The sequence below is a fragment of the Leucoraja erinacea genome, chromosome 32 (assembly GCF_028641065.1).
Source record: "Leucoraja erinacea ecotype New England chromosome 32, Leri_hhj_1, whole genome shotgun sequence".
NCBI classification, from domain to species: Eukaryota; Metazoa; Chordata; class Chondrichthyes; order Rajiformes; family Rajidae; genus Leucoraja; species Leucoraja erinaceus.
In genome coordinates this window covers 9,436,512-9,451,437 of record NC_073408.1, presented here as the reverse complement: position 1 = coordinate 9,451,437, position 14,926 = coordinate 9,436,512, and the positions used below count along the sequence as shown (strand labels likewise).

The window sequence follows — 14,926 nt, the reverse complement described above, 5'->3', positions numbered from 1 at the left end:
ATATGACATGGGCATCACACGCCTCAGCACTCGTGAGTAAGGCAAGGCAGCGCCTTTACCACCTCAGGCAATTGAGGAAATTCAGAGCGTCTCCGAGGATCCTCCAGTGCTTCTACGCAGCGGCTGTGGAAAGCATCTTGTCCGGAAACATTACCATCTGGTTTGGGAATTGCTCTGCCCAGGACAAGAAGGCTCTGCAGAGAGCAGTGCGTTCAGCCGAACGCACTATGGGAACTTCACTCGCCCCCCTGCAGGAACTATACATCAGGAGGTGCAACTCCAGAGCCAACAATATCATGAGAGACCCCTTCCACCCCTGCAATGGACTGTTCCAGCTGCTACGGTCAGGCAAACGCCTCCGTTGCTATGCTGTGAGAACGGAGAGGTTGAGAAGGAGTTTCTTCCCAGAGGCCATTCGGACTGTAAACTCCTATCTCACCAGGGACTTTACTGAACGTTTTTTCTTCCAATATTTAATATGTAAAAGAATATGTGTGTTATGATTGTGTTTATAATTTGTTTGGTTGTTGTTTGTTTGTCTTTTGCACAAAGTCCGCGAGCATTGCCACTTTCATTTCACTGCACATCTCGTATGTGTATGTGACGAATAAACTTGACGACTTGACTTGATATCTCTAGTTTCCCATCCCCTGACTTAGTCTGAAGGTGGGTCTCAACCCAAAATGTCACCTATTCCTTTTCTCCAGAGACACTGCCTGACCCGCTAAGCATTTTGTGTTTGTCTTCGGTGTAAACCAGCACCTGCAGTTCCTTCCTACACCTCCTGAGCATTTCCAACATTCTCCGTTATCAAATTATCCCTGGCAACAGTCCATTACTAATCACCCAGAATCAACATTTTTCTAGCAACAGTTATTTAGTCTGTACCACATTGCTATTCATTGGAGTTTGTATTGTATTCTCCACGTGGTTAGTTTTGACTCGTATCAACTCCAACTTTAGCAAGAACATGGACCCACTAAACTTGTCTACTGCTGCATAGCTCAATCTCTCTGGCTCTATACTCTACATTGGACAACATGACCATGTACGTCAGGCCTTTGCTCATTGACTACAGCTTGGCATTCAACACCATTATCCCCTCCAAACCTGTAATCAACCTGGGTCTCTGCACATCACTAAGCAACTGGATCCTCAACTTCCTCATCAGCAGACCACAGTCAGTAACAATTGGCAACAACATTTCCTCCTCGATAACCATCAGCATAGAAGCACCTCGGAGCTGTGAGCTCAGTTCCCTGTTCTACTCACTCTTCACCCATGACCATGTGGCCAAACACAGTTCCAACACCATTTTAAAATTTGCCGGCAAAGCATCCATAGTTGCATGAATTGCAGGTGATAATGACACCGAGTATAGGAGGATGATAATCAGATTGAATGGTGCCAGAACAGATTGAATGGTGCCGCTGAGTTTCTCTAACATTTTTGTCGACCTTCGATTTTTCCAGCATCTGCAGTTCTTTCTTAAACATTCAGTATGTCGACGACTACCCTCTAACGTCTACAGGTGTACGAAGAGAGCATATTGGCTGGTTGCATCAGTCTGGTTCAGAGGCTCAAATGCCCTGGGACGAAGGCGATTACAAAAACTGTTATATACTTCCCAGTCCATCACAGGTACTGACCTGCCCACTATCAAACAAATGTTTACAAAGGCGCTGCCTCAAAAAGACAACCAACATCAACAAGGAACTGGCCACATTCATATTTCGCTCTGACCATTGGGAAGAAGAGATAGGAATCTGTAAACTGTGATCTCCAGATTCAAGTACAGCTTCCACCCAACAACCATCAGGCTCTATCTAACACACTACAAAACACCAACTAAAGTATGACCTGCCTTGGTCGCACGTTGGGCTTTTTGCATTAACATTAGGCTTTCTAATATATTGATTTTTTCTTGTTTCTTATGTTATCTATGAGTACTGTGTTTACAGGCCTATAATCTTGCTGCAGGTAAGTATTTCATTGTTCCGTTGTCAGTACATATGACAATTAAACACTCTTGTCTCTTGACACTTCATAACAGTGACCCCACTTTATTGCTGTAGTGTGATTGAGTCGCTCTCAAAGGGGCTGAATAGCCACTACTTACAAGCTCTGCCATCCAAGCCTAAACCAACAACTGGAGATAAACGAGTAGTGATCTCCATCCCCACTTCTTCACTGACATGTCTGCTGAACACCCCAAGTCAAACTTTCCCCTTTGTGTAGGAAGGAACTGCAGAGGGAGGTTTACACTGAAGATAGACACACAATGCTGGAGTAACACAGCGGATCAGGCAGCATTTCTGGAGAAAAGGAATAGATGGTGTTTCAGGTCACGATCTTTCTTCAGACTTGAGAGTCAGGGAAGTGGGAAACTAGACGTATGAAAAAGTTCAGATCAAATCAGGTGACCAAGCAAGGTGGAGCCCACAATGATCCATTGTTGACTGTGGAAGAGGTGATAACGAAGGGATATATGGATGCGAACAGTGGAACTAGCAGGACTACTAGGGCAGGGGAGGGATGAAGAGAGAGGAAATTCAAGGGTTACTTGAAATTAGAGAAATTAATATTCATACCGCTGGGTTGTAAGCTGCCCGAGCAAAATATCTATGAGGTGCCGTTCCTTCAATTTGTACTTGGCTTCACTCTGGCAATGGGGGAGGCCCAGGAATGAAAGGTCAGTATGGGAATGGGAAGGGGAGTTGAAATGATTGGCAACCGGGAGATTGCATAGGCCAAGGTGGACTAATTTCCCCCTCACCTGACTCTCAGTCTGCAGAAGGGTCTCGACCCAAAACGTCACCCACCCACTCCTTTTCTCCAGAGATGCTGCCTGACCTGCTGAGTGACTCAAACTTCACCTGCTTTCAAATTGCAGAGCTCCATTTCCCAATCCAGATTGCACAGTGATCAAATTCCACAAGAGCTCATAAAATCCATACAGCTTTTAGGTAATGCATAATGAAAAGTGAACAATCTGACTAATGGATGGGAATAATTCTTAGTTCTTTTTTGGACTCCGTCCAATCGACTTAAAACCAAGGGTAAGAATGTGATTTGAGAACACAGAAGATTCTTCAGAAGCCAATTTCCTCTCAGTCCATTAATGGCTTCTATTTATTTTCTTCTAAGAATATAGCTTTGGTCTTAATCCACCCCCCTCAGACCTAATTCTTCTGGGCCTGTCCCACTTAGGTGATTTTTCAGGCAACTGCCGGCGATCGTCAAGTTGCCGGCAGTCGCCTGAAAAAACGGCAACTGGAACGGCGACTGTCAGAGTGAAACACACATCGCTTCCTTCACCAACCCGTTATGCAGGCGTGGGGTAGGGCAAGCGGGTGGAGCGCTGTCTGAGTGAAATTCACATGGTGCAAAGCCAAGGTGCTACTGCGTTGAACAGGAAGGTTGGCTCTGTAATTAAGACGGCCAAAGCACAGTGTACGGTAAGTCCTTTAAAAGAGGGAAGAGAGGGGGGGGAGAAGGGGGGGAGAAGGTGTGGAGACAACTTTTAAGAAGCCAGAGATACACGGCTGTGAAGCTCGGCAGACATTAACATTACTGGTCGGTTATCCTTGGTTCTGAAAACTATGCTTACGTTTTTTTTCCTAATGAGCCAGTGAAATTGACCGTTCAGCACCGGCTACAACCTACAAGAACCTACAAGAACATTTGACCTCCTGGCAACACATTAGGACCACCTGGCGACCCACCTACGGCACGAGAATTCTCACTACTCTCCAACGTGTTGAAAAATTTGCTTCGACCATAATGAGGCCGCGACTAGTCCCCAGATTGCGGGAATTCCTCACGATCATGAAGTCGACTCCCCAGCAACCACCCGCGAACATAGTCTCCTGCAGTCGCCTAAGTGAGACAGTCCCATTACTCACCTCGACAGCATCTTCTTTTTCAAGGCCTGTAATACTCTCTATTTACCTCTTTGTTTGTTCCCCTCTTTCTTAGCCTAAAGAAAAGGCAAAATTTCACTCCTGTAGAATTGTGGGTTCAAGCTCCACTCAGGAGAGCCTCTGGCCTTTAACACATAGGTGATGGGTCAGTGCTGTGTTGAATGATTGCTGCTCTGTAGTGTTAAGGCAGCCTGGATTCAAATGAAACATTGGTAGAGAAGGTGCAGGTATGTTCCCTCATGACATTTAAGAAGCATCAAGACAAGTACTTGAATCGCCACAGCATAGAAGGCTAGAGCAAATACAGGTAAATGGGGCTAGTACAATGATCAGCATGGAAATGGTGGGCCGAAAGGCCTGTTTTTGTGCTGTAACATTCCATGACTATTAACTTAGGGCATGATCTTCAAGTGATTATTTCCAATATCCATACACACAACAGATAAGACCCACAATTAGACTTGTCTTACATGGCTCACAGTTGAATCCAGGTATCACCTTTCATTCACATCTATATTACTTTCCTGCACCTCCTCACCCTATTTATACCATGTAACACGACTGTCCTTGCAATTGACTTTGCACGGTGACATTGGTAGAACTAGAGGAGCTTTGTGACCACAACACAACATCACAGTCATGAAAGGAGAACAGGGAGGATATTAAAGAAATCCATTAACAGTATTAAACCGGAAAGTAAACATTCTCACTTACACAGAACACACATTCAGTTTACATATTGCTTTGGGTTGGGAGAATCCAGTTGTTTCTCAGGATCTTGAGTGATTTAAGCCAAGACCATCTAGAATTCATCATGTGTCCATCTAGAAAAATTACTGTGTAACTGATCAAATAAAAATACAACCTGCCAGTGCAGCCATAGCTCCTCCAACTAGTTGACTAAATGCAACATAAAATCGGCATTCAAAAGACATTCGGAAATGCATAAAGATGTGCAGGGAATGAAGATATACAAGTTATCTGTGGGTAGATAAATGATGGTCTTGGCATCTTGTTTGGCACAGATATTGCGGGTTGAAGGGCCTGTTCTTGTGCTGTAATGTTCTATGTTCTATGATCTAACAGAGCACACAAATACACATGAAGATCGACATAAAGTGCTGGAGTAACTCAGGGGACAGGTAGCACCTCTGGAGAAAAAGGATGGGCGACGATTCGGGTCGGGATCCTTCTTCAGTTCCTCCAGCATTTTATGTCTATCTTTGGCATAAACCAGCATCTGCAGATCCTTTCTAAACACCAATACACATGTCTCCCTGCAGTCGGTCCCAATACAACAATATGGAGAAAAACCATGCTTGCCTTGCTATCCCGGGATGCTGAGTACACTTACCGCACCTCTACCCCTGTCACGGAGGTAACATTATCTCAGGAGTCTTATTAGATTCGAATATCAGTTATACAGTGGGCACTGCGAGCTGTATTTAATATATTTGCCCAGAGCTTACTTTCATATTTCCATTTGTTGTACAGAGGCATTTCTTCAATGGGTTGGCAATATATCAATGGAATGATGTCAGCCCGAAGCATTAGCAATTGTACAATATCTAGGAGCATGCACTTTTGCACGTCAGGAGTCAAAATATATTTGGTTAGAAACTACGGCAGTGGTGTGTGACTGCTTTAACACTGAGAGAGCTTAGAGTCATGCTGCACAGAGAGCTACTGTCAATGACAGATAGGGGACGGGCTCTCTCCGTATGCCCTTGTTTCATGTTTCATCAAGTTGGCCGTGGCTGAATTCAGTGGGGAGGTGACAGATTATTATTATTATTTTAATATTTTTATTATTTTAATATTTATTAGAAGCAATGTACAGTGGTATAAACTGCGGCATGTGACAAAATACATTTAATGTACACCTTTCATTTTTAATTTAACAAGAAAGAAGTAGAACAAGAGAGGAAGAGAGAGAGTGAAATAAATAGTGAATGTGGAAGCCCCCCTAGGCTACCAGATAGTGCAGTCCAGGAGTGAATGAGTAAAAGCCTATAGAAGAATAAGAAGACAAAAAACTAAAAATAATAAAGAAAAATAAAAAAGGGACCCTTATGTGTTGATATACCTGCTTCATTTCTCACCACACCCATCACCCTGTCCGTGGGGGAGGGGGGGGAATCATGGGAGACCCCTTCCACCCCTGCAACGGACTGTTCCAGCTGCTACGGTCAGGCAAACGCCTCCGTTGCCATGCGGTGAGAACGGAGAGGTTGAGAAGGAGTTTCTTCCCAGAGGCAATTCGGACTGTAAACGCCTATCTCACCAGGGACTAACTCTACGGAACGTTTTTCCTTCCATTATTTATTATGTCAAAGAATATGTGTGTTATGATTGTGTTTATAATTTGTTTGGTTGTTTTGTTTGTTTGTCTTTTGCACAAAAGTCCACGAGCATTGCCACTTTCATTTCACTGCGTATCTCGTATGTGTATGTGACAAATAAACTTGACTTGACTTGACTTGGGGGTGACAGGTTACTACTGACCATCATTTTCAAAAGAGGGGCACAGTGCCGGGAATGCAATGTGGGAGAGAAACTGGACTTTGTATTCAAGGAACCACCTGGGGCAGGAGAAAGAAAGAGTGACGAGAGAACTGCAGCAGAGAGAGGAAGAGAGAACGTACATGAGTGAGCAGGAGAGGGAAAATTACAAATTAAACCAGAACCAGAGAGACATGTTGATATGGCTTAAAACATGCCATTCATGCAACAGAGTCAGTGTGTGTGAATCTGCAATGGGTTGAGATTGTTAATGTGGTGTCAACACTGACAGGGGAAGAGTTACTTGACATTTTAGGATACCACAAAATTATCCTCAGCTCACGGCATACAATGAACTGCATTAGACGCTGGCTGCCACTGCTGCCAGTTTCTGCACATCGCATTAAAATTTTTATAAATAATGAATTAATCTATTTTAGTCAAGGAGAATTGAGGAGAAATATTCCCCGAGATACTGTACAAACTTCCTGTTCTTTTTTTCAGCAAAGTGTGACTGGATTTCTATCAAGGGACTGAATAGGCAGCATTGACACTGACTTTAAGCACAGTACCCCCAACAATGAAGCACTCTCTCAGTGTCACTCTGGAGATGATGAATTAAGGCCGTTGGTAATGACACTCAATCCACAACCTCTGCCTCTGGGGTGAAGATTCCAGAAGCACAGTGACCAGAGCATTTTCACACAGAAACATAGAAACTAAGTGCAGGAGTAGGCCATTTGGCCCATCGAGCCAGCACCGTCATACACAATGATCATGGCTAATCATACACAATCAGTACCGTGTTCCTGCCTTCTACCCATATCCCCAGGCTCCGCTATCTTTAAGAGCTCTTTCTAACTCTCTCTTGAAAGCATCCAGGGAATTGGCCTCCACTGCCTTCTGAGGCAGAGAATTCCACAGACTCACAACTCTGTGAGAAAAAGTGTTTCCTCATCTCCGTTCTAAATGGCTTACCGCTTATTCTTAAACTATGACCCCTGGTTCTGGACTCCCCCAACATCGGGAACATGTTTCCTGCCTCGAGCGTGTCCAAACCCTTAATAAAGTTATATATTTCAATAAGATTCCCTCTCATCCTTCTAAATTCCAGTATACAAGCCCAGCAACTCCATTCTATCAACATATGACAGTCCCGCCATCCCAGGAATTAAACTTGTATACCCTCAATAGCGAGAATGCCTTTCCTCAAATTTGGAGACCAAAGCTGGGCACAATACTCCAGGTGAACGTGCAAACTCCAAACAGACAGTACCCATAGGATCAAACCCAGGTCTCTAGTGTTCTAAGACAGCAACTCTATCGCTGCGCCACCATTTATAATTTTAATCAATTATTTTTCTTTATACTTTTCTGTTACATTTATAATTGTAACTGTCTAAATGACATTGTATTTCTCACATAAATTGTAATTCAACATAAAGTATGGCACGGTGGTGCAACGGTTGGGTTGCTGCCTGACAGCGCCAGAGGCCCAGGTTCGATCCCAACCACGGGTGCCATCTGTGTGGAGTTTGTACGTTCTTGCCGTGACCGCATGGGTTTTCTCCAAGATCTTTGGTTTACTCCCACACTGCAAAGACGTACAGGTTTGCAGGTTAATTGGATTGGTATAAATATAAATTGTCCTTAGTGTGTGCAAGGCAGTATTAATGTGCGGGAATTGCTGGTCGGTGTGGACTCAGTGGGCCAAGGGGCCTCTTTCTATGCTGTGTCTCTAAACTAAACAACAAAGGAGGCTGCAGAAGGTGGTGGCCATTTCCCAGTCAATTATAGGAACTGGCTTTCCCACCATCAAAGGGATTTACAAGAAGTGCTGCTTCAAGAGGCATCTAATATCATCAAAGACCACACCGCCCTGACCACACTCTCATCTCGCTGCTACCATCAAGATGGTGGCACAGGAGCCTGCGAACCATACCTCCAGTTTCAAGAGCAGTTTCTTCCCATCAGCAATGAATCAGCCTGTACAGCCCCAACCACAACCCTACCTCTACACCAAACCACCAAACAATCTCCATATCACCATCCATAGCTCTTGTTTCCCTTTCCTCTGAAGGGTCTCGCCCCAAAACATCACCTATTCCTTTTCTCCAGAGATGCTGTCTGTACCGTTGAATGATTCCAGCTTTTTGTGTCTATCTTCAGTTTAAACCAGCATCTGCAGTTCCTTCCTACACCAAACAACAATGGACTTCTCTACTATTGTTGCTTTATGTAATTTGGTTTTTGCACGATCAAGGTTAAGTTTGCTTAGAATTACAGATCATTTATCATTTATTTATTTTTGTCTCTAATGTGCATGCAAAGCTGCCACTGGTAAGAATTTTGTCGTTCCGTTTCATATGCGAAATGAACACTCTGACTCTGGAACAGTTTTTACGCTGGAGAAGAATACAAATTTGTGCCGATCGTTTGGTTTGTGTAGAATCGAGATCAGGTTCACATTACGAGTTACAATTGCATGAAATTGCTGATCATTACACTTGGTTTACTGTGAGTACAGCAGACACAATGAGGTGTATTTACTGGCAGGCAGCCACAGATTACTCCATAGTGAATTACCTGAAGGCCTCTCAGGCATTCAGAGTATTTGAGTATGCACTGAACCAGAATAGACCTGTGTACATCCATATGCACTAATCAGCCAATACCGATTGCTACTTTTCAACCAGCAGGAACAATTTTCTCAACTATTTTCCCTATTCTGTGGGAATCAATGCTTTGTCAAACAAGTCACTAGGCAGGCGATCTATAAAGTCCTCTCGATGAAGTTTGAAGATTGGCCCAGGATCAATAACCAGGATAAGAGTCATGGAATCATACACCCATCAGCCCAACATGCCCACGCCAACCATCATGTTCCCATCTACACTAGTCCCACCTGCCTGCGTTTGGCCCATATCCCTCTAAACCTGTCCTCTCCATGTACCTGTCTAAATGGTTAAGGAAGATAAGTTCTCCGGTCTTCTCTATGAAGATGAGCCCACTACTAATAACCAGCATAAGGAAGAGAGATCTCCTGTGCTCTCTATAAAATCTAAAATCTGACCTGCATAATTAAACCTCAGTCTCAGTGTGAACAAAATCATTAAATATACAGGTGTTATATATATTATTTTGGTGTTTTTTACACATCTTATGGTAATGCACAGCCACAGGAGAGAACACTGACACGGAAATAATGAGATAATTCCATAGTGATCTACAGAAACATCAGTGGCAACCACCTTGGAGTGGTGGTTACACATTGAAAAATTAGTACCAGATCACAAAACATTTGCATGTTACTTTTCACACAATAGAAGTTCATCTGTCTGGAAATATCCTCAAGTTTCAGCATTGCAATGCATAAATTGTTGCTTCAAAGATTTTATCTCCAACAATTATCCTGGATCTATTTCACATGTTGATTATCCCTTGATCATAGAATCATTTCCTGACAGTAGTTCTGGATAGAGCTAGTAAAGGAATCAACTTTGATCCCCTTAAGTTTGCCACATAATAATATTACAGATTGGTTTTTCACCCCGTTAATTGTCATTCATGGCATGCAAGTTCCCATCTTTGAAACCCTTTTCACAGTGAAAAGTTTAAGAGAGTCTGGTCTTTCTTCAAACCTGAGAAATTCAGATCAGCCTTTCTTTGTCGATTTTTCACTGGCCCCATGTGGATATGGACTTGTCAAAAGCAACGTGTGTTCAGGCATAACTTTATCCAAGTTAGATTTTACTGTGCCTGTCATCCCCTGATCACTACAACCTCCAAACTATCTACACATTTTAATCTTTGTGTTCTTTCTATTCTCCCTTCTTTCAGATTCTTAAGTTTAATATTCTTAACATTTAGTTTCCTTATCCAATGATGTTCTGGTAAACTGTTTGCCATAATAAAGATGCTATATAATTGCAAGCTCAAAAGATCATAAGTTCTAGGAACTGAATTAGGCCATTCGGCCCATCAAGTCTACTCCACTATTCAATCATGGCTGATCTATCTTTCCCAGAATTTCACACATTCACCACTGTCTAACTAAAGAAATTCCTCCTCATCTCCTTTCTAAAGGTACGTCCTTTTATGCTAAGGATATGGCCGCTGATACTAGACTCTCCCATGAGTGGAAACATCCCCTCCACATCCATCTTATCCAGGCCTTTCACTATTCGGGAAGTTTCAATGAGGTCCCCTCTCATTGTTCTATACCCTAGGGAGCTAAACTTAGGAGGTTTGCTATTCCATTAAATTGGATGTTGAGCAGTTCATTAACATACTTGGTCCACTTTTGGCTGCACTCATAGAGATTTCAAAAGCTTTCATGGAGATAGTTGCTTTACCATCAAGAAGCACAAAGGCAGTAGGGGCATGGAGGCATCAATATCTCCAAGTTCTCTTGCCAGTCACACACTTCCCTGACCAAGAGGTATATTCATGGGTTGAAATTTTAGAACTCTACCCAATACAATGTAGGGGTAACTTCATCAAAGGACTGCGGGAGCTGAGAAAGATTAGCACAATTAGGGGTAGGCAATAAATGCTAGCCTTCTCACGGTCCAGATCTCAATAGATAAATGTGAACAAAAAAAAAGCCTTCCTCAAGGCAGTATTTTACATTGGTCCATATTAAACCTCTTCCACCTTCCCCAAGTACCAACCTCCAAACGAACATTTTAAACCCAATGCATTCTATGCTTTTTGAATCTCTTCTTCCAAGATAGCAGCCTTTCCCAGTTTGGTGTTTTCTGAAAATCGTACCGAGTTTCTCAAACCCCGCCATGAATGAGAATTAACAAAAATAAAAGCCTCATTAAATTTCTCTGAAGAGTCATAGAATATTTTGCACATTTCAATATTTTGAACAGCCCTTCCTATCTTCCAGAAAATGTATGTCTGCTCCTAGAAGAAGAAATCAAAATTTCCCAAAGCTTCAGAAATATAACTATTTTCTGCAAAATGTCCCACATTTGGCCAACACAAAAATAAAGTCAGAGCGGATGGATGTTCTCCTTCCAAATATCTGTCTCAAGATATTTTGCACTGAAATGCCATCCATTATTAATGATAGATGAAACAAATGATTATGCTGGATCAGACAATAATGCACCATATCTTTGTTCACGTTGGTTAATTCTAATTGAATCTTGTCACAGACCAGATATTAAGAAGTAGCCCTTCAAATGAAGGGCATAGGGGTAATGAAACTAATTCTTCTACAAGGCCAAAAACAGTTTTGACTGAATTTCACCCAGCCGGGGCACAAAGCTGTGGGATTAAGACACTCAAATGAAAATATGGTGGAAATGAAAAGGCAGACAGTGTTAAGGGTGCATAGACACAAGGAACTGCAAATGCTGGCTTACAACAAAAAAAAGACCCAAAGTACCGGAGTAACTAAGCAGGTCAGGCAGTATCTCTGGAAAATATGGACGGGCGATGCTTTGCGTTAGGACCCTTCTGCAGTCCCGACCCAAAACATTGCCTATGCATGTTCTCCAGAGATGTTGCCTGACCCGCTACATTACTCCAGTACTTTGTGCCTTTTAGTGTTGGTTGTGAATAACTTACTTTTCTCTTTATGTATCCTGGGAATATATCAAAATCACCATCATAAAAGAAACAAAGCAGCAAAACGAAATTCCCCTAACCTCTTTTCTTCCAACAAGGACCCTCCCTTATAGAGTAGGAGAGGTCGTTGAATTCTATGTCCACTGCAGGGCGCTTGGGGAGGTGGGAGAACCGCTGGGCCTCTGTGATATGGTTTTCCACCTTCTTCAGGTGTGTGGTGAGGAGAGGCGCGTCCTGGGACCCTCCATTGCATACAGTGTCTTCCAGAGCAATTGACACACAGCTGGCATCAGGTGGCTTTTCAGCCATAACTCCACGCTGTGGAGAGAGAGAGAGAGAGAGAAAAGTAAAGTTAGGAAGATGGTTTGTCCTCTGCCCTAACATATTACAGGAACTGAGCTGTGTCCGCCACTTGGTTTTCTCGTGATTTGTTTCTGAGGGCAATGGTTATTGATCGATTACAAGCCGACACCCTCCCGCAGCTATCATTACTCTACCTCATCTAGCCCAGCATCCTATGAATCCATCGCATATTTCTAGCTACATCTTTATCACATCAGTTCCATGATTTTCCACACCAGTGATATCCAAAAGCCTCTTAAATGCCACCATCGTATCTGCCTCCACCACTAACCCTGACGCTCGTCACACTTTGTGTAAAATAAAATTGCTCAGCACATTGCCTTTAAATGTAGAAACAAAGAACTGCAGATGCTGGTTTATACCAAAGATCGACACAAAGTGCTGGAGCAACACAGCAGGTTAGGAAGCATCTCTGGAGTAAAAGGATGGGTGACATTTCGGGTCAGGACCACATCAGTGCTGTCTTCCTTGCACCCCCTCCATCATCGTTGATGAGGGTCACAACAGTGTCTAATCTATTTTTCACATTTCCACTCTTAAAGGTAGGACTCCTCTTGTCCTCACCATATACAGTTAGCAGATCATTTTGCTGGCATAAGGAAAGCATCAGCATGTGCATCAACACACAAAGAGGCACTCTTGAATGCCACATACATCAATATTACTGCCCTCCAGACTAACTCAATGATTTGTCGTCACAAGCCGTGCAAGATAAAATTGCTCAGTTACATTGCCTTTTCAATGTAGAAACAAAGAACTGCAGATGCTGGTTTATACCAAAGATCGACACAAAGTGCTAGAGCAACACAGCAGGTTAGGAAGCATCTCTGGAGTAAAAGGATGGGTGACATTTCGGGTCAGGACCACATCAGTGCTGTCTTCCTTGCACCCCCTCCATTCCCTCCATCATCGTTGATGAGGGTCCCAACAGTGTCTAATCTATTTTTCACATTTCCACTCTTAAAGGTAGGACTCCTCTTGTCCTCACCATATACAGTTAGCAGATCATTTTGCTGGCATAAGGAAAGCATCAGCATGGCAGCATCAACACAGAGAGAGGCACACTTGAGGTCACATACATTCAATGTTACATCCCTTGGGAGAATAACTCAATGATTTGTGAAATCCACAAGCCGTGCAAGATTTTCTTTTTTGTTTTGTTATTTGTGAATGGGAATTCAGTGAAGTGAATCATAATCATTGTCATATTTTATTAGCCAAGTATGTTTTGCAACATACGAGGAATTTAATTTGCCGTACAGTCATAGCAATAAAAAGCGACAGAACACACAGAATACATTTTAACACGAACATCCACCACAGTGACTCCTCCACATTCCTCACTATGATGGAAGGCGACGAAAAGTTCAATCTTTGCACCCAAGTTCACAACCTGTGCATTCTCGTCGCTATGTTGTGTGCTTAAATTTATATACGTTTCCTGTGGGTCAGAAGTTCATTTTCTGATTTTCCATTCCCACTGATCCTTGGTGTCAGCCTCTGAAATCTTCTCGTGCAACAGAGTTCACAGCTTTCTTTAGCGAAAACTGCAAGGATCTGCAGCAATCTCTCCCAGCACCCACCCCATCATCAGCAGTGGATTTAAAAAGTAGACGAATAATATATTTTCCACACCATCTGTGTGAAGAGGGCTCCTGTCAACTGAGCCAAATCTGCAGATGCCATTAAAAAACCGTCAATGCTGCAGTGACAACCAAAATCACCATTGGCCATCTCCGTCAGTGTGGAGGAAATACAATATTTATAAGATATATGCCTTTTGAGAAAATATTCTGTTGAGGCAAACTTCCCCTGTTAAAAAAAATGATGCTGCAATTTTTGTTTTCACTGCAGTCTGAGATATACGAAGAAATGTTGCAGAATTGTCTTTGAATCAATGAGCATATTGTCTGAAGAAGGGTCTCAACCCGAAACATCACCCATTCCTTCTCTCCAGAGATGCTGCCTGTCCTGCTGAGTTACTCCAGCTTTTTGAGTCTATCTTCGGTTGAGTCTGAAGAAGGGTCTCAACCCGAATCATCACCCATTACTTCTCTCCAGAGATGCTGCCTGTCCTGCTGAGTTACTCCAGCTTTTTGAGTCTATCTTCGGTTGAGTCTGAAGAAGGGTCTCAACCCGAATCATCACCCATTACTTCTCTCCAAAGATGCTGCCTGTCCCGCTGAGTTACTCCAGCTTTTTGTATCTGTTAAGTATTATGATCTGGTTCTCTCCTAACCCTCTGGAACTGTTCAGCAGACTCACAAGGTTATGGAAAGCAAACTAAAATATTACAATATTTTTGGCAAATAACAATAACTGCATTGCATCTATGTTAACACATGATGGACATGGAATTGTAAGTCTTCCTTCTCGAGTCACTGGAAAGATGGAAACTATGCATCAAGGAAAAGGTTGTCAGTACTTCATATTGTGAGCAGTTTCTGGCCCCATATCTGATGAAGGAAGTGCTTGGCATTGAAGAGGGTCCAGAGGAGTCTAGGCCTCCACTCGCTGGAATTTAGAGGGATGAGGGGGAATTTCATTGAAACCTA

General features: G+C 42.9%; 1 protein-coding gene across 2 annotated transcripts in view; it reads right to left on the bottom strand.

Annotated features, from left to right (window-relative positions):
• Positions 1-14,926, bottom strand: part of abcg4a (ATP-binding cassette, sub-family G (WHITE), member 4a) — a 106,014-nt gene that overhangs the window by 63,122 nt on the left and 27,966 nt on the right. For both annotated transcript variants that reach the window (XM_055660690.1, XM_055660691.1), the window contains exon 2: positions 12,089-12,326. In XM_055660690.1, the coding sequence (XP_055516665.1) occupies positions 12,089-12,326 (238 nt within the window). The remainder of the gene's footprint in view (positions 1-12,088; positions 12,327-14,926) is intronic.